Genomic DNA, 20674 nt, shown 5'->3' on the forward strand with positions numbered 1-20674 from the left:
GAACTTACTATGATATAGGCCGGGCTGCCTTGAACTCCTAATCCCCTTGATGGTATACACCAATAAACCACACCACCCCAGTAATGATAAACGTTAGAACTATTTCTTTTTAAGTTTTAGCCATCTTTCATGGGATGCAATAAACAGGACAGGAAAAAAATCGGCCATAAAAACACTGGATTTTTATCAACTTATTACTCAAATTTTTTCTGGTAACAGCAATAGAACTGGCAAGGAACAAGACATTGTATAGGCATTTGATTCTGGACAATCACAGGGGCAAGCTGAAAGTAGCAGGCAAGCTACATGAGGCAAAAACATGTTTTTCCATAGAGGAATATAAACAAATAACAAGAGCCAGTTGTAATGAATAATCTGAAGTAAACACACTGTCCTCTATACCTGGGAGGGGCATGAGAACACATTCTGGGGTTTTTGTTTGTTTGTTTGCTTTTAATAGAAACTTTAAAAAATTTATTATGTATACAATGCTCTGTCTGCATATGTACCTGCATACCAGGAGAGGGCACGAGATATCATTATAGATGGTTGTGAGCCACCATGTGGCTGCTGGGAATTAAACTCAGGACCTCTGGAAGAGCAGCCAGTGCTCTTAACCTCTGAGCCTCCTCACCAGCCCCCACATTCTGTGTTTTGAAGACAATGAGGTCACAAGATCTTGTCTTATTTTCTTGGAATTTTTTCACAAGCATTCAGAATTCTCCTCATATGACTCCATTCTTGGATTGTGTTCTGACAGTATACATACTGTCATGATTTCACTTATATGAGATTATAAGCGGTTAAATCATTGATGAACAAGCCACAATCCATAGACCCACAGAGCTTAGGTATAGAGTAAGATGATGGACAGACAGATCTCCTGAGGAAAGGGAAACAGAAAAGTTATGAATGGGTGGGAAGGTTGGAATTAGAGGATCGAGTGGAACAAGGAAGGAAAGAGGGGGCCAAGGGAGAGAATAGGGAAGATACAGGTAAAATTAAAGTTGATTTGAAGAAGGTAGTATAGAAACCAAATACAGTAGCAGCTTCCTAAAATAAATACATATGTGAAGGCAAACTAATTGAAACCACCAAATAATGGGGGAGACAGGCCATCTCTTCTCACCAAATCAAGTTTTCAGTCCCAGGATTAGGGGTACATCTGATTGAGTTTGTTGGCCAAAGGAGTCCCATGGGAATCCCCAAACAACCCAGGCTGTTGCTAAGAGTATAGGTTACTCTCCACAGAATGGCAGCAAGGCCCCACTGCTGAAGACAACACCTACACGATTGAATGCGGAGAAGTCGAGCTGCTGCCTACACAGAGCCTTCACCCCTACACTCAATTGTCTTTAGTACAGGCTAGCACTTAGCATTCGACCAAGAGAGAAATGTACACACAAAACCTTGGTTCAACAATGGTGTCCTGTGTTCAAAATAGGCTATTGCAATGGTGGCACAGAGTTTGTGAGAGTAACCAACCAACATCTGATTTGACTTAAGGCCCACTCCATGAGATGGACTCCATACTCAACCTGTTTGGGTGACCAAGAACCTGAGAATAGATAGCCCAGGGACCTAGGGTAAAACTAAATACTACTTTTCTGCTAAAGGAATGCAGCCATAAAATGAGTAATGACATTCTGCTATACTCATAGATTAGTGCCTTGCTCAACCATTATCAGGACAGCTTCCCCTGTATATGAAAACAAATACAGAGCTCCACAACCAGACATTATGCCTAGAATGAGAGACCTTGGAACACTCAGCGCTAACTGGGATGTCTCCAACAAATCCCTCCCCTCAAGGCTCAGGGAACCCCATGGCAGAGGTAGGAAAAGTATAAGAGCCAGAAGGGATAGAGGACACCAAGAAAACAAGGCCCTCTAAATCAACATTATCAAAGCTCAAATGAACTCACAGAGATTGAGGCATCATGCACAGGGCCTGCACGGGTCTGCACCAGGTCCTTTGCATATATTTTATGGCTTCTAGTTGAGTGTTTTTATGAGATTTCTGAGTGTGAGAATGAGTGGGCCTCTGTTTATTGTGCTTCTCACGGGCTCTTTTCCTTCTGTTTGTTTTGTCCAATTCCAATGTATTAGTTTTTGTTTTATCTTCTTTTCTTTTACATACTGCTTTATACCTTTATGTCATTGGCAATTTTACTTTGAAGAAATGCAGTAATTAAATATGGATAACTTTTAACAGGCATTCTATAATGTTTTATAAATATTTAAGACTAAATGCTCCAGAACAAACAAAAGGAGTTTGCTCACTCCTAAAACAAACATGGGATATTTAAAAATAGTATGTCTACATTAGCTTAGCTTCTCTACAGTTAAGCCATTACAGCTGAATATGTGTTTCAAACACAGCCCCCACTCTCCCTTAGCCTCTCAGTACATCTTGCATTACCACCACTTATTTTATTGGCTTTCCTATTTTTGAGTAGGTTGTTCTTAGGATAATTTAGCTGAAAACAAAAACACTATCCTTCCTTGTTGTCTATTCAAGTACTCATTGGTGGAAGAGTGTTAATGTCACTTACTGATTTAACATCTTTCCTCCACTGCTCTAGAAAGGGACAATCTATTTGTTTTTCTTTTCTTTTTAAGAATAATATTACATCTAAAATTTCATTGCTTTCTCTCCCACCAATGATTAAAAAAAAAGTAAGAGACTTTAATTTTTCCCTTTCACAGTCAACTGTATCCCCCTAGAGTTCCTTAATTCGTTAGTGGCCTAACAAGGAAAGAGCCAATTACCAGATAGAAGTCTGAAGGATAATGGCCAACAAGCAACACAAGGTTATTTATAGCTGACCTTATGTAATACAAATGATAAGTAAATATTAAATAAGTGAAAATAAACTAAATGAACATTATTATTAGTGACTTTCATGAGACCTACAAATTGTCAAAAAATCAGGCACAAACCAGCATAAGGAAGGTGTTGTTGAACACTAACATTTTCTGATAATGTCATCCACCAAAGCATATGGCTGAACAGAACTGCAGATGTATTTCTTGTTCAACGAAATTATTCACATTCTACCCTTTCTCTCTCTAGGATGTGTTAACTGACTCACTAGCAGAAAGGAATTTGTTTTCCTTATGTTAAAATGGTAACAAAGTTCCAATGCTGGGTGTGGTAGGATGGTCCAGGGTCAAAGGTATTTACCACTAAGTATTATAACCCGAGTTTGATCCCTGGGACTATATAGAGTAAAAAAAAATCCACTCCCACAAGTTGTCCTATGACCACATTCTTGTACACTTACTTACACACACACACACACACACACACACACACACACACACACACACACACACGAAAATGTAAATAAATAATTCTAATACTGCCAGGTATGTCGACTTATATCTGTGAACCCAGCACTGAGGACTACTGAGAGTTCCAGGGCAACATGGATTTTTCTGGTAAGGAATTAAAAAAAAAAAAAAAAGTCCCAATAATATTGAGGTCTGTCAGAACTGATGATGTGTTGCTCTAATTACAAGGGCATGTACACACTTGCCATCCCAGTTACTAGAGTGACTGTGGCCAGATTACAAGTTCATGGCCAACCTGGGCAACACATCGGGTCCTAGGTTCAATCCAGAGCATCTTAAGCACCATCCTCACCCCACCCCTATCATTCCATCCATCAACCAATCCATCTATCCATCTATCCCATCCATGATCCCTTCAACCACCCATTCACCAATCAATCCACCATCTATCCTTCAACCCATTGATTCATCCATCCATCCACCCACCCACCCATCCACCCACCCACCCACCCATCCATCCATCCATCCATCCATCCATCCATCCATCCATCCATCCGGACAGCAGCACAAGTGATACCAATGTGTTGACCTCTAAAAACACAGATAATGACTGGTCTTTAAATGGTTTGTGCTTCATGCTTTCTTGTTTTAAAAGTAGTGATTTAAAGCTGATTTGGAGTCCTTGGTCTCCAAAAACAAGCAATTAGGAATAGCTGGCAAAAATTCAAAGTGCAAGCCTTTGGTGGGAAAGGAAAAAAATCCCCGAATGGCTTATACAGAGATGGACCAACAGCCCTGCCATTAAAGAAAAAGAAGGAACTCAATGTTTCAGAAGACAAAACCAAAGAATGACAGCTTTTTTTTTTTTTTCTGTCAGATGGCTGCTTTTATGTTTCCAAACACCTGCTTATGGTGAACAAGTAAATACTTACCAAGTATCTATGAGCAAATGACAGTCCTTTTACTAAAAGGGCAATGTAGAAGTAACACTTAAAAACGTCCCTAAAAAATGCACCCCAGTATTTCATTCCTGTAGAACTTTGTTTGTAATCCTGATGAAACAAGAAAGTTTTCTGTGATCTTATTACACTTTGTCATTTTGTCCATTTGTGACAACTATGGCCTTCAATCTCTTCTAGCACTAATCAACATCTTAGAAGTATATCTTTAGACAGACACAGACACAGACACAGACACAGACACACACACACACACACACACACACACACACACACTTACCTGGAATGATGTCTAAAAGTGGCCAAGCTGTTGTCTGTTCAAAATGTCATCTTGAAATAATATTACCTTCATCTTTTCACTGTCTTCATAACACTTAAAAACAAAATGAACCCATCCTGGCATTTCCCTCCAAACTCATCAGACTAAATGGAAGGCAGTACAAAAGTCAGTTTTAGAACCAAAATAGGAAATACATTAATGTTCTTTTGTGTAGATTCTAACAGCCAAATAGTTTATTAAATACAGCAAATGAAAAATGGGCAGAACAGAGCAGTGTTTGTGCTCCTTCTCCAGGAAGTTAGAGCCTTTTCCCAGAGGATCCTTGATCTCAGAATTTAATATGCATCTGAGTAAATTATGCACAGGAAACACAAAAACAGTTTAACAGTGGGCTATTTTTAAGAGTAATTAAAGTCTCACTGGAAGCTTCAAACATTTCACTCTGACAGTCTAGTCCTGGCCTTGACTATTTTTCTTATTGCTGATCTTTACAGTTCAGCTTTACTAGTGGCCTTTACTGCTGACTTGCTGTTGCTTTCAATGGCTCCTGTGTTAGTTCCTCTCTCTGAGCTTTTTTTCTCTCAGATCCTTCTGAAAATTATTCTTTGATTCAACAATTTACTGAAGCCTAAAATATGCCAGACATTAGGGATTTGCAATATAAAATATCACTCAAACAAATCAGTGTTATTCTGGAACTATTGGTGAAATTATTAAGGCCACTCCACGTAGTTAAAAGGAGATTTATTTAATGGCGTAACTTACAAATTAAGGGATAGGTAGGTCGCGGGGTCTGGGGAAAGTGTATCACAGTCCAGCGGTGTTTTCTGGAGCTCTGCTTGGGCCACCTCCACCATCCAGGGTCCCGCAACCGAGAGAGCGCTCTCCGATCCAGATCTCAGGTCCCCAGGCGCCTCCCTTGGCCCCACCTTGTAGGCGTGACAGTTGCTGAAGTCTCAATGGGGGTTGGAACTTCCAGATCCATGCTGGAATGGCTACCTACTACATGGAACAACCAACCAAGAGGAACCACAAGGGTTACTTCCCTGTGGCCTGCCTCTTCAAAGCAAGAAGGGAAGATCTCTAAGGTAGCAACACCATTTCTGTTCACACACCTACACAAGAGCAATCATGCTTGGAGATCAGCAGGAGGCCAAGAAATATCACTCAGTAGTTGTATACATTGCCTAGCTATTTCACGCACACTGGAAAGCTAAGAGGAAAGAAACTTTGAAGACCTTTCCACTTTAATTTCCACCATTACTAAGAAAAAGACTTAAAAAAAGTGTTTTAAATCGTTTCATAAAATACAATGCCAAGAAACAAGTCTTCATGCAATTAACCCCTCTGCCCCAACATAACAAAAACACTCATCAGCAATGGGTGTAAGTCTAAACGACGCTTTCAATTTACTTTAAATAAGGGCTCCAATGAAACATATTTGACATAGCCTTGGTGTTTGAGTTTGGAGCCTTGCATATGCTCAGCAAGCACCTAACCGGTTGTCTATATCCCCAGGCATTTTATTTTATTTTTTTTTAATCTTATAAAGAAAAACATTTAATTGGGGCTGGCTTATAGTTCAGAGGTTTAGTCCATTTTTGTCATGGTGGAAAGCATGGCAGTGTGCAGGCAGACATGGTGCTGGAGAAGGGGCTGAGAGTTCTACATCTGGATCTGCAGGCAGCAGGAACAGACAAAACACTAGGCCTGGCTAGAGCATCTCCCCAGGCATTTTGAAAACCTAGAGGTTCTCACATTGTTCCTTTGGCAGTTCGGGGCCACCCCTGAGCTTCCTCTGAAGCCCAGATGGGTTGTAAACTTTGAATCTTCCTGCTTCAGCACTCTGAGTATCTTAGATTAAAGGTCTGTGCCATGAAGTTCAACTACTTACTTATGGAGGTGCTTACTTCAAGCACATAAAGAAACAGGCATATCACAAGATTACACAATAACACAACTAAGTTTTCTGATTAGTAGGCTTAGTTTTCAGCTTTAGAGCTTCAAATCAATGTTTCTTTTTCTCTCAGAACCTTCTGAATATTATTCTTTGACTCAACAATTTACTGAAGCCTAATTAATATACACCAGACATCAGGGAGGCGCAGTAAAAAAAGATATCACTGAAACAAATCAGTGTTATACTGGAACAAAGAACTCACAAAAACAGCATAATTGCAAGTATAACAATACACGAGACATTCTGTAACTGCTTTGTGAGAAGGAAGATTTTCCCTGATATGAGAATTGAGTTCCAGAGAAAAAGTAAAATGCAAAATAGAAGTATATTCATGGGTAGTGAGGCTATAGAGGGACAAAATTCATTCCCAGAGGAGCGGCACCTGAACAACAGAGCAATGCTTCTGTAAGGTAGATTAGTACCAATTAGCAGGTTCTCAATTTAGGGACACAATTACTAATATGTACAGAGGACACACACACACACAGAGTCTAGGACAATTTAAAATGCTTTTCTCAATGTACAGCCATCAAAATAGTTTGAAAACAGCAAGGCTTATGGTTGGCATAAAATGGAGTTTTAGGAATACCCATTCTTTAGTCTAGAAAAACAAAATGGGAAATTAACCAAAGCTATAATATTCATGGAAGTAACTGGTGACAACTTGGACAAGGAAGGTATCAGAGTATATTCAGCACACAAAATGTAAAGTTTAAACAACACAGAATGCACTTAAGATTTTTATTCTTCTCTAGTTTTAATTATTTTCCACACATATGCTTGTCTGTGCATATAGTGAGTAAGTGCATAAAATATAATTGAAAGTGTAAAACCCCAGGCAAAGCTCCACAGCTTGAGAATGGCCATTCTAACTAATTGTACAGACTTTCATTTAGATGTGCAGTTTGACACTTGACAAGCACTTGAGTGATTACCCTTCATCTAGGTGTAAAAAGTAAGATTTTAAAAATTGACCACAAAAAATAGGGAAAAATCACCAAAGTGAGAAATTCAACAGATATTTACGAGCAAACTCTGCTAAAAGACCAATAGAAAGCCAGAAGGCACATAAAAAAAAATTGGCAAATATCACACAAAAAGACAATTCAGATAACTTGAGGAAACAAACCTCAGAATTTTGGGAAATATCCAAAGAGCCATCTTTCTATCAGGAGAACAGTATAAACCATATCCTCCAATCGGTAGTCACAATTCCATTTAGTGTAACTAAAATGTGCAACATCAACTAAAGACACAAGTCCTAAACAAACAGTGGCAAAACATTGGTGTTTGGAGGATACAATATGGACATAATGCATATAAAATAAGATGGGAATTTCTTTCAATATAACATTCCATGTATCTGGATGGTGCAGATAGTAACTTTATGTTACAAGTAAAATCATGTTCGTCAGATTTTCTAGGATAACCATTCTAAGAACAGAAATGCAGCACAGGGCTGCTCATCTAGTACAGGGGAAATAGTGGAACTGCCAATGAGGTTTATTGGTGTTATTTACAAGAGTATGGGTAAGGGGTTACTTACAGGAACAGAAATGTAGGTTGAGTTTTCCTATCCCACAGCTGCTCTCAAATAAACACACTTATGCTTATATTAATTATAAATGATTGGCCAATAGCTCAGGGTTATTACTAACTAGCTCTTACATTTTAAGATTACCCATATTCCTTATTTACATTGTGCCACATGGTTTTATTAATATCGCACACTCATCTCCTGCTGGCTGGCTGGCAACTCCTGACTCCACCCTTTCCCTTCCCAGCATTCTCAACTTGGCTTTCCTGCCTAACTTTATCCTGTTCAGCTATTGGCCAGTCAGCTTCTTTATTAAACCAATCACAGCGACAAATCTTCAGTGTACAAAAGGATTATTCTACAGCACAGAAATGACTCAAAGACAGCTTCATCACATTAATGCCCACACCAGCTTACAAAGTCACGTGGATAACAGCTCACAGAACCTGAAACATGCACAGCCTGCAGGTAACTCAATAGGTTACCTCAGGTTGAAACCTTTTAGGCATCTGTCTTGGTCTCAGTCTTCTTTATAGCTCATCAGGGGACTACTCTCAGTTTTTGATTACTCTGAAAGGGAAGGGGCTAATCAATCTGGTCAGTTTTAGGGACTTTCTGAAGCTGTTTTGAGTTGTTTACCTCCCTGCTTAAAAAGCTTTCTGTAGGATGGAATGTTTTAATATCAGAGGGAACTGTTAAACAATACTTGCAAGAGTAACCTATGATACGTATAGTTAATACCAAAGGCTGAGAGAAGCTATGGATTAAAGCTCAATACATTTCAATCTGCTGAGTGAAGCAAGTTATAGAATAAATACCAAGCATAATTTCAATTTGACTGGAAACACTGAAAACCAAACTTTTATATAAACAAATGAATTATTCATACAAAAGTCATTGCAGTACTTACTCTTCAGGGGTGAAGAAGAAAATGTAAGCAGAAGAGCAGAGGAGTTACTAGTTAGATCTTGATTTCTTGAGCAGGTTGCATGTTTGTGTGTGTCTATACACACATATGAATATACACTATATACACATTTATATAGTTCATACTTGTAAACAGCAAACACATGTTTACATGTAGAAACAAATGTAAAATCCACAAGCAAATATCCAAAGTTTACGATACATGGATTCTTAATGTGTCTTAAAAAAAAAACAACTGCTAATGCATAGAATGAGGAATATAATAAAAAGCAAAGTATAAACATGAAAAATAAAATTTTGACTTGGTACCTTACTGGAAGACTATCTGTTGCTAAGGTTTAAGAACATATCCACAGCTAAGTAATTTTTATGTAAATGCACACCAATAATATATCTTAATGAATAGATGTTATAAATGTGCAAAAATAACCATTATGTACATTTTTTTATAAATGATACTAATAGTGACATGTCTCAAGGAAAGTGGAAAATGTGAACTAGTAGCCAGAGATCACACTGGTGGAACTGAACATGGAATACTTTTCGTGCTCACTTGAAACATCTGTCCCTGACCAGGGTCCTAACAACCAACCCACAAGGGATTAACCTTCAGCAACCTGACAGAACTGACACACTGTTCTCGGCTCTACACCTTAAAATATACTAGACTGACCATGCTTTGCCACCAATATATGAATACTATGGACATTTCTATGTTTCTAGCTTGCCTAAGGTGTTCATATGATAGATTCCTTTTCCCAAAGGTTGTTTCAAGCCCAGCAGAGAAATGTTTAATAGTAACTATATCCCTTCCCTGGACTTGTGCTACCCCACTTAGGACATATCTGATAAACTTTTTAATCATAGAAAAATATTTGCTAGTAAGTGTCTTGGTTAAGCTATAGATCAAAACTTGACATCTTAGTAGGGTATGCAATTCTACTTAGCCTTGTAATGAACTATGGCTTTGTTACTGATCAGAACTTTTGATGGTGGAATTAGCTATGATATAAGGATCACTTTCTATTTTGTTACTGATACCACTTTCTGGAGCTTTCAACATGAACTTTGATAATTTTGTACTGCAAATATTCCTTTATACATATCTGTAGCTGCTAGAGCAACATTCAGCATTTTCACAACAATCAGCAGCACCTCTGGACTCCTACTTAGCAATACCAATATCCCAAGACAAGAGCCAGAAACCTCAATCCTGGCACTTGGTTGTTTATAGAAATAAAATTTTATTACAAGATAGCCATAAGCACTCACTTAATCAAACACATGCTTTTGTACTGCATGGCAGCTGAATAGTTCCAACCGGAGAGCATACGGTCTTTAGGGCCAAAATAGTTATTATATGCCGTCTTTATAGAAAGTCTGTACACCTGCTCTTGAGAGTTCTGTGCTTTTCTAGTGGAACATGCAATATAATTACGTTAGAATCTCGAACTGACTTTGAGCAGTGGTCTGACAAATGGTAAAACAAAGAAAAAGTCTTCTATTTTTACACCATTAGCAAAGGAGAAAGAGAAACACATACAAATACACCAATCCAATTCTGTGTGATAAAGACCCAATAAGAAAATTATACTTAGACAACATAGGTATCTGCTAAACTCCTGAGTATATGACATTCAGGGAATTTATAAAATGCAACTTACACTCCGACTTAGTCTCTAACTAGAGTAACTAAGAAAAATATTTTTAAAAGCTTTACTTGTAATAGCACCAAACTGGAAACAACCAAAATATCTTTCAACAAACACATCATTACACTGTGGTAAATAAACAAAAGGAGTCCTACTAAGTAATAAAAGGAATACACTACTGAGCTATATGACAATTTGTTCATTATATGTTATATTCAGTACAGATACGTTTCTTTGAGCATTTTTGCTCTGTAGAACTGCAGATGTAAAACCTGTCAATATGGCAGGCTGATTCTAATTCTTTTTTTGTAAAATTCTCAGAGACAGAGATCAGATTAGTGGTTGCCAGGTGTTAGAACTACTGAGATGACCTAGTGACAGTTCTGTACCTCAACCACAAGATACACAAATCTCACATATTAAAAAAAAAAAATCCATTTATGTATATTTATGTCAATACCCTGGTTCATATTGTTCTACAGTACCCAGGGAAACTGGGTTTACACATGGACTTCTTTACACTCCTTTTAGCAACTTTCTGGGAATATAGAACTGCTTGAAAATAAAGTTAATAAAACACAACTGCACACACAAGGAAATTCAAGAAAGATAAAAATTAATCATAGCCGATTTTATTTAAATTGTCCAAAATTTATAGTAAACATGTCAATTGCTTCTAAAAATGTATGTCGCCCTTTATATATAGTGGTTACAATGTCTTTCCTTGATTCTTTTTTTCTTCTTTTCTTTGTAATTCTTTAATAGAAGCCAGAATCTTGGGTTGCCCAGTTGGGAGCCTAAAATACATGCAGAGAGAAATCATCAAGATGAAATGAAATCTTAAAGTGCTAACAGAGAAGGAAGTAGTACAAACATCTTATCATTGGTATAGCTTTTGGACAGTGATAAAGCATAATAGTAATCAATCATCAACATGGGAACAATAATCAACAAATTTGCCGGGCGGTGGTGGCGCACGCCTTTAATCCCAGCACTCAGGAGGCAGAGGCAGGTGGATCTCTGTGAGTTCGAGGCCAGCCTGGTCTCCAAAGTGAGTTCCAGGAAAGGCGCAAAGCTATACAGAGAAACCCTGTCTCGAAAAACAAACAAACAAAAAAAAACCAATAAAAAAAAACAAATCAACCAATTTTTTCTGAAGATATAGGAAAAAGCAAACAAGAACACACTGTTCAGGCTCAGTTCCACTAGACTTGGTTGACAAATGCAATTGTAAATTCACTCTCACTTAACCTATTCCTCCAGTCTCAATTCAATGGAGTCCTTCAATACCCTCAGTTACTTAATGACACTTTCTTTCTACCCTCAGTTGTATGCAATCAATGTGCAGGGATTTACAGATGCTGTGGAATTTCGAAGCCTTAAGGCCACTCAACTTCATTGAACATCTAAAATGAGGGCTCTCTACTAAAAGGGAAAGGGGATATTTTTGGACAGTTAATTATGAGCATCAGATAAAAGATAAAATTAAAATTTATGTAAGATCAGCATAGGAAGCAGTATTTTTTATAGAACTATGTCTTTAGAGTTAGAAAGAGAACATACATTTCAAGCACATGTAAGTTATCATCTATCAGCATCAAAATGATGTGCTGAGAGCCCTGAGGAAGCAAATTAATTAAGTCACATAAGAAGAACAAAAGAAAAAAAAAACACCTAGTTATAATTAGGAACATAATTTTTTTCTGTTTCTTTGACTAATGAGTTTAATACATCTAAGTCAAAATTTGTTTCAATTTAGTAATTTCTTGAACAAAATGTTCATAAGCTTAAAAGGAACTATATATAAATTAGAGCCAACCAATACTGATATGTTCTCAAAGTTCATGTAATAGTTGTTACATTACTGCTAAATCCCAAAGAGAATGTAAAATGTTTGCTTCTTACCTCTGATCTACTGTTCTGATTAAGTTTCTTTTCGATATTCATGGCCAACATTTGGCTTCTAAAAGAAAGACTTTTAGTCTTTTCAATCACTTGCTGATAGGGTGAGACTGCATTGTTACCCATTACCACGTGACCCTAAAATGAAACAGAAATTATTCTAGTAAAGTCAATGATTGAAGCGTCTCAGTAAATTGTGAGCATCACACAATGCCACATGCCTGCTGCACACCTATACACTGTACAGAACGGTATCACTCACCTAGCAAGAAAACATAGGAGGTACGTTGCCTTCAAACAACTGTCACCCAACTATTTTTCAGTGGGGCATACAGTACCAGAAACGGGCTGACACACAACAGGCAAGCACCCTGTCAGAGTTACAGCCCCCGTCTTGGTTTTACTTCTCCATTTTGAGAAAATATTTTGTTATTTTGCCCAGGATGGCCTTGAACTTGCAATCCTCCTACCTCAGAGCCCAAAGTAGGGGAGATTACAGGCCTGCATTACCAGGCTCAGCCTAACAAAGTTTCCTAGACAGGTGGTGTGTTGTGCATGTCCATAATCCCAGCACAGGAGACAATAGGCCAGCCTCATCTATATACAGTGAGTTCTGGGGCAGCCATAGCTTCACAATGAGACCCTTTCTCAAATAAGGTTTACTGAATAAAATTTCTAATTAAAAATTCCCAGAGTTATAAAAACAGTTAGCAGCTGTTTTACGGCATGTGCCATATCTAACATAATACTCACTAGTTTAGAATCAATCTTGGCATCCAACCTTGCATTTCTAATCAAATTCACAATCCATCTTTCAGCTTCTTCTGGAGTCATATTCAGTTTATCTGCTAACATACTAATAAGAGAGGTAAAAGTTTAGTTTTTGTACAGTGTTTAACTTAGACTTTGCATAAACTTCAGATACTTTTGGATTTTTTTTTCTCATATACATGATCCTAACTACATACACCATCCCTATGTATAAGCCTGTTTCATATTGCCTTCATAACAGCAGCTGGACTGTAAATATCCTTGACAAAATGTACCATATTCTCCATTTAGAAAACTTCTAGTTTTTTAGAACATAATCTTATACTTGCATGCTCCAAAGTAGCTATCAAAGGAAGAATTTTATAATATTGAATGATGAGATAAAATATACCTACTACAAAGAGCTAATGCTTAAAGCTCTTAAATGCTTAAACTCTGGGGATTCCTTGCAGTTATTCTGCATATAACCAACAACATATAACCAACAATTCTGCTAGTGAAGGGGACAGAGAGACAGATACAACTGACACCAGTGAGATATGATAAAACACCTTTCACAACTGATCTTTTATTTTTCAACATACAGTCAGGTTGCGGAAGGCCTATGCTTGAGATATGTAGGGACTACGGTAAGCTCCAGCTACTTGTCTATCAGTCAGCTGACAAAAAGGACATAGGCACTTATGATAACAGGAACATACACACTGTGCTTGCATTCATGAGCACATGCACACTTATTAACTGCCCTTTGTCTTCACCTGAAGCTATTATACTGTTCAGTCTTTAACAGAATCACTGATTTGCTTTAGAGAACTAGATGTTTTCAATCAGACTAGAAGGCAGCTATGTTCACCACTACACCACCAACATAGCACTCCTCAACAAAATTGGTCCTGGGAATATTACAGACAGAAATTCTGGACCTAACAGTATACTCATCTTTAAAAGTATTTAAGCCATTAGCAGCTGTACAAGCAATTATGTCAAGATAAGGCTTCCACCCAAATGTAATCAATTTAATTCTTCAAAATACCTTTTCGGAAAGTATATGCTCTCTATCACAACCCTATTTAACAGTTCAAACACAAGAAATTAACAAAATTTTGCTCAAAATGGAAAAATTAAGTTAGTTTATCAATAAAATAGTCTAAAACAAGATCAGAAAAGGGCCTTGCACATATTTGATAAGTGCTCTATATCTGAGCTATATTCCTAACCTGTTTTTACTTTTTGAGCCAGGCCTGATTAAATTGCCAAAGCTGAGCTTGAGTTGGGTCTTCAGTTCAGCGAGGGCTTGAACTTGTAATCTTCCAGCCTTACCTTCTGACGCCTTGGGATTACAGGCCTATGCCAGAGGCCCACCAGTTAAAAGGGATTGTTTTTAAAAAGGGGAAAATCCCAGCAACTTGTCTTTCCTGTGTCTCCACAGTTAATCCCTTCTGTTTCCACTAATACTTTCTTGAGAAATGTCAATTTCACTCCCTTTGTAATGAGTAAGCAAGTATCTGAAGCTGTTAAAAAGCAGGTATTAAAAACATACTATTTCAGTTGGCATAACTGAGTCAATTTGTTTAAAACTGGATTGGCTGACAATCTTCTCTACAGCCTTCTACTTATTTATTTTTGGAAGCAAAATTTTGCTGTTTAGCTCTAGCTGATCTCAAACTTGCAGTAAGCCTCCTGCCTCTGCCCACCCCACCCAAGTGCTGAGATTAGAGGCATGTGTCAGCAGATGTGGCTATATTCTGCAGTTTAAAAGCAGAGAACCTGGTTTTCTGACAATAATAATTATGTTGTTGGCATCATTAAAGATTTAAATCATAATATAAACTCTGTTTATAAGCTATGAAGGAGAATTAAATAAAACAGCTTACAACCAAGGTTACTGGACTCCTGTGTCATCTCTACCTAAATGGAAGTCCCTCAATTGTTTCGTTAATTATGGCTTCTCATTAAAAGTTCCTTATCGACTCTCACCACGGAAAGCACTATTCTCCAGCAGACATGCTACATGTTTTTCAGACACTCCCAACTCTACCTTAGGGCTCTGCACAGGCCATGCCTCTATCCATCCCTTCCCTCACTTGATTTACTTGTCTCTTATATGATTCTCAAATAGAAAAATCTTCCAAAGAATACACAAGTTTGTAAGATGCCTTGTTTACTATGCACCCAGAAAAGAATGCCATGCAGCTCACAAAGGAGCCAACAATACCCAACTGTCTGATTCCCAGTCTAGCCATAAATATGATTCAGGTTCCATTACTATTTTCTAGTTATTACCCAAATAATCTGTATCTTGAGCCCTTAAATCTATTTTACATAGTTGTTTAGCTCTAAAACCCAACAATCAGTTTATTTCCCAGCTCCTTTCAAATAATAAAAACAAAAAACAAACAACAATAACAAACAAACAAAAACCCCCCCAAAACCCTCTCAATACAAAAAGCATAAACATTCAAACTTATTTACCAAGTCATGGCTTCCTCCAATTTAGCTACAATCTAAGTTTTCAGCTTCCCATTATTCTCACTCATGAATACCATATGCTAATTAGCAAATCAACTCTCTTCCTTCTCTATCATTCATTCAATGAAATATGAACTGGCTTTGATGCTTGTGACAATGATCAACTCTTGAGTATTTAAAGCTGAGGAGTTAGGGAGTAACTAATTACCTAATCTCTAAATAGATCACTACAATAACAACAACAACAAAAGCCCAAACCTAGAAGATCTATGAGAGATCGCACAGGATTTACCAATGCTAAACCAATTCCAGCCTGAAGAGTTGATCTAAGGAAATATCTGATTCAGATTTTAGAAGAAAGAGAACTATACTCTACACAGTAACTCTTAACTAGAATCAATACCCCTTCTCTTTAAATTCACATTCTAACATGGCTGCAGTGACTCGGCTCCATGCCTAGCAGGGCTGTTTAAATACTGCAGACTGAGCTATAAGCCCACTGTAGGGCAGCTATGCGATTCACTGACCCCACTGTGTTTCTTGATCCTTTACTTACTAAATTCTAAGAGCATTAGTACATTATTTTGATGGCACCTCGGGTTATCTAAACTACCAATCACTTCAAGAACAAATTCAAGAATGTAAAACTGAGCTGGCAAAATGGATCAGCATGGAAAGGAGGAAAAACCTGATTCAGTAAGCTGCCCTTTGATCTGGTGTCTTCTCTCTCTCTCTCAAATTCATGCAAAATACTAAAGATTAAAAAAAAAAGTACTGCTTGATCAAAGCTTGAAAGATAAAGATGGCTTAGATAACCCTACAAGATGTTCTAAAATGAATCAAAGAGTAGAATTGCTGAGAAAAACAAAATCCAGAAACCAATTCTGGATGCAGGCAATACTAAAAATCTTAACTGTGCCTAGAAGCATTTCAAAGTAGACCTAAGTATTTTCTGTAAAAATTGCCACATACATCTTTATATTGACTAGTTTACCAGTTCTATAGATACAAAAACATAACAAGTATTTAAAAAAGCAAAGACTCCTGAACACCAAGCAAAAACAAATATCTATCCTCAGTCCAGTTGCTTTAATTTAGTTTGTTCATTCTTCTAGCACAAACTAGATACTTCTCTTGTTTCTGTGAAGTAATCACTACCAGTGGGCCCACTTACAAACATTACATATATATCTTCATCTAGGGACTTACTGGGTTTTTACTGATTCCACATTGATTATCTATCAAGTCGTCAATACTGGGTCTTGAGGATGTCTCTTTCTCTCCCCTGAACCCCATCAGTGGTCATTCTGCCCATCTTAGCACAAATTTGGAGTCCAGCATTTCACATGCGATATTAGTAACTATTTCATACAACTTGTTTTTCCAAATTTTAGTTGACAAGTTCGTTTTATTTCAAATATTGTTGATTAAAGGGTTAAGATATGGGAACTTCTAGTTTGGTTTTCACTGAAGACTGCAACCAATACATCCAAAGAAAAGACTTGTATATCTGTAAGAGCATGCTGTGAGAAGTAACTAAAGAAATCTGCTAAGAAACTATAGTGAACTATGAAAGTGGGAGGACAGTCAGCCCAGAAACATAAATGCTGAATGTAACAACTGAAATATATAACCTTATGTTAAAGCTAACACTGAAATGAGAGAATGGCCTTTGAAACTACTACCTGGTAACAACTATTTCTCTTTACTATCAAAGTGATTTTAAATATAAATTCTTATGTGGTAATATGAAGGAAAGGTTAAGATCTAATTTTACTTAATAAATGAAGTAGACTGACTTCACAATGTTAAAATACAAGAAAGTAATAGCTGAAAATACCCAAAGTAATCCCCTAAGGAAATCATATTAGTGTATGATCCAACATTTTATTGTATGTTTTCAAATACTTCCGTTCTTTGTTTTTATCTCTTGTTGAAAACTAGTGCAAGAATTATTTTATAATAGCTTTTAAATTTCAGACACATATATCTAATAAACTAGTAAGCTATACTAAATTAAACTCCGCCATACCGTCTTTCCTGACAGATGTTGCATAATTTGTTATACAGATTTGCAACATCCTACAAATCTACAGGAATATGTATACATACCATCTTAATATGCATTTATAAAGATATGACTTTCATACGTGCTTAGATACATTTAATCAAGAAGTATATTAATGTTTTGAATCACAAGTATAAAGTTATTCAATAAACAATGAACCGTATAAAGCTATTGTATTCCAAAACTGCAATATGTCCTTTGGAAGGCAAGAGGCCAGAGACACATTCTTTCTCCCACCCACAAAAGAGAAAACATACACAAATTAGAGGCAGAAACAGGCAGCATGAACCAGAGAATGAGATACCGTGGCATGATAAGCATTCAGTAGAAGGTCTAGTTTCAGGCACAAAGAGCTTAGGACTGACTGAAACCTCCATCTGAATTACTTCTCTAGACTTTCCAAAACAATATATATATTCATTCGATTCTTCCTAATCACTCTATGCTGTTTTTCAAATACCTACTGTGATAGTTTAAATAAGAATAACTCTACAGGCTCACATACTTCAATGTTTGGTTCCTATTCCTTAGACTCTTTAGCAAAGATTAGGTAGAAGGTGTGGCCTTGTAGGAGAAGGTGTGTCACTAGGGGTGAGCTTTGAGGTTTCAAAAGCACCACACCAGGCTCAGTCTAGTCCTCATGCCTGTAGATAAGATGAAAGTTCTCAGCTACTGCTCAAGCATTATGCCTGCCTGCCTGCCTGCCGCCATACTCGTGACCATGATGGTCATATACTCACTCTCTGAAACTGTATGGAAGCAAGCCTCCAATTAAATGCTTTCTTTTATAAATTGTTTTGGTCATGATGTCTCTGCACACCTATTAAAATCTTTAATTTTGAACTTATTTGTTCAAAGCTTGTTCGTCAATGTCTAGCTAACACTCGCAATGCTTCCTTCTTTGTAAAGATACATGCTTAGTTAGGTTTTGACTCAGAAGGTCTTAGTTATGCTTTGATTCAGAAGATTTGGGTGAAGCCAGAAAAATCAATTCTATTTAAGTTGCTATATAACTTCTTGAGATGACTTTAATATGCAGCAGGGTTTAAAAACATCTAGATCAGAGAACAATTGCTTTTCTCCCTGTGTATTGTTTAAAGACAAAGGTTAGTTCTGTTGAGCATTTTCATGGATTGTCATTGGAGTCTGATAAAGCGATCCACTGCATTTGTAAAATCCTAATTTAAATACTTTATATTACTTTCAGCTGCTGTTATTCTAATCCAGTAAAACGGCTTTAAAAATATGAAAAAGGTTACTAAACTCAATATACTAAAGATAGTATGATACTGATCTATCACTTACTCTAAAGAGATATAATTTACATGGATAAAAAATTAAGTGACACGATGATTCTTAAGTTCCAGATATGATTTGAGATAACCAAACCTCAAGGTACAGCTTAGCAGCCCTGCTATACAGCACAACTGTGTGTGTCAAACAAAACTAGGAATTTTGTGATACAGAATTAAAAGCTGTCATGGATTTCATGTTCACTCTTCAGCTCAACTGGTATTCTAAACAATCAATTTATATAAAGATTATTTCTAAAAATATAAACTGTTCACAACAAAACAATTCATAGTGAGGAACAGTACAATGTAGGCTTACCAGCATAAGCTTGGTAATCCAGGATGACCTGGACAGCAGCTGGATCACACCAAACCTTAAGGTTTCCAGCTAAGTACAAGGAGTGCACAGAGCCAGTATTTCTAGAAGTCTTGGAGTTCCAAAGAAATGTCAGGGAAAACATATGCTACAGCAGCATGGAAAAATCCTGATTTAATATACCTGCATGCACCCACAACTATACATACAAGTAAGACTGCATGTGGCAGCAGGCCAAATTGCTCACATGCATACTCAACATTTGAAAGTCCAGGTTTTAGAACTTGAAATGTATGTCATGTTTCCAGTGCTCCAGGCTACCCAATGAAGATATATAAAACACTTCCTCCACCACCACCACAGAAAGTGCCGTTTTTCTACCCTCATTCTACTGAAAAGACTTAAAGGAAGCTGTTCTACAGCTGTGCAGTACTGGATTAGTAGATTTTTCTGAGTTCTTGCACCTCAAAACTTCTAATATCTGAAACCATTTACAGCCATACTAACCTGAATATGCCTGGTCTCATCTACTGTTTTGAAGAAAAATAATCCACATCTACATATTCCTTAAATTAATCTAAGGCAGGCAAAAAATAAAAATTAGAACAATCTCAAGTAAATACAATATGAGGACTAGAAGACCCTAGCTAGGGCTTTGGAACACCTCTAGAAATTTAGTTTAAGATGCTTTAGAGATAGTCTAGCAGAAAAGAAAAGAGATCCAAAAAAAAAAAGTAAAATGTCCACAAGATAAATGGGAAAACTTTGGGTACAGGTCAGTAGTCAGGGCCTGGCCTAACAATTACAAGGTCCTAGTTGGATCCTGGCAGTACAAAAAAGCAAGGCAAACAACCAGCACAGACAAAACCATAAACATTAAGAGATAGTTCTAGTCTACTACAGTCACCAGGCTACACATTTTACCAGAGTATAAATACTTAGTCTATTTTACTGACAAACATAGTAAACTCAATTTTAAGAAACAAAATAAACCCAAATGCCAATTTATAAATGTAAAGAGCTAGAATTATCACAAATGTCTTATCCACGGTATCTCAGAAGCAAAATGCAAAGAAGCCTTAAGCTATAAAATGTTCAGAATACATTTATTCACTTAACAAAGATTTGTACAAAATTTGCTATAAAACACAGGAGCAGTTCAAGAAGTTCTGGCTAAACACACATACAAACAAAACAAATCAATCCCAAAGACAAGAGAACACAGCCTACAAGGGAATGGAAAAA

The 20674-nt window shown here is 37.1% G+C and overlaps 1 protein-coding gene across 3 annotated transcripts in view; it reads right to left on the minus strand.

Annotated features, from left to right (window-relative positions):
* Nucleotides 1-11221: 11221 nt before the first annotated feature.
* Eif3e (eukaryotic translation initiation factor 3 subunit E) overlaps nucleotides 11222-20674 on the minus strand; it is a 32590-nt gene continuing 23137 nt past the window's right edge. For all 3 annotated transcript variants that reach the window (XM_052747742.1, XM_052747743.1, XM_052747744.1), the window contains exons 11-13: nucleotides 13267-13369; nucleotides 12517-12651; nucleotides 11222-11408 (exon numbers count right to left, since the gene is read on the minus strand). In XM_052747742.1, the coding sequence (XP_052603702.1) occupies nucleotides 11370-11408; nucleotides 12517-12651; nucleotides 13267-13369 (277 nt within the window). In that variant the 3' untranslated portion in view covers nucleotides 11222-11369. The remainder of the gene's footprint in view (nucleotides 11409-12516; nucleotides 12652-13266; nucleotides 13370-20674) is intronic.

Source organism: Peromyscus californicus, unplaced genomic scaffold, assembly GCF_007827085.1.
Source record: "Peromyscus californicus insignis strain IS unplaced genomic scaffold, ASM782708v3 Scaffold_20__1_contigs__length_68692818, whole genome shotgun sequence".
In the NCBI taxonomy this organism is placed as follows: domain Eukaryota; kingdom Metazoa; phylum Chordata; class Mammalia; order Rodentia; family Cricetidae; genus Peromyscus; species Peromyscus californicus.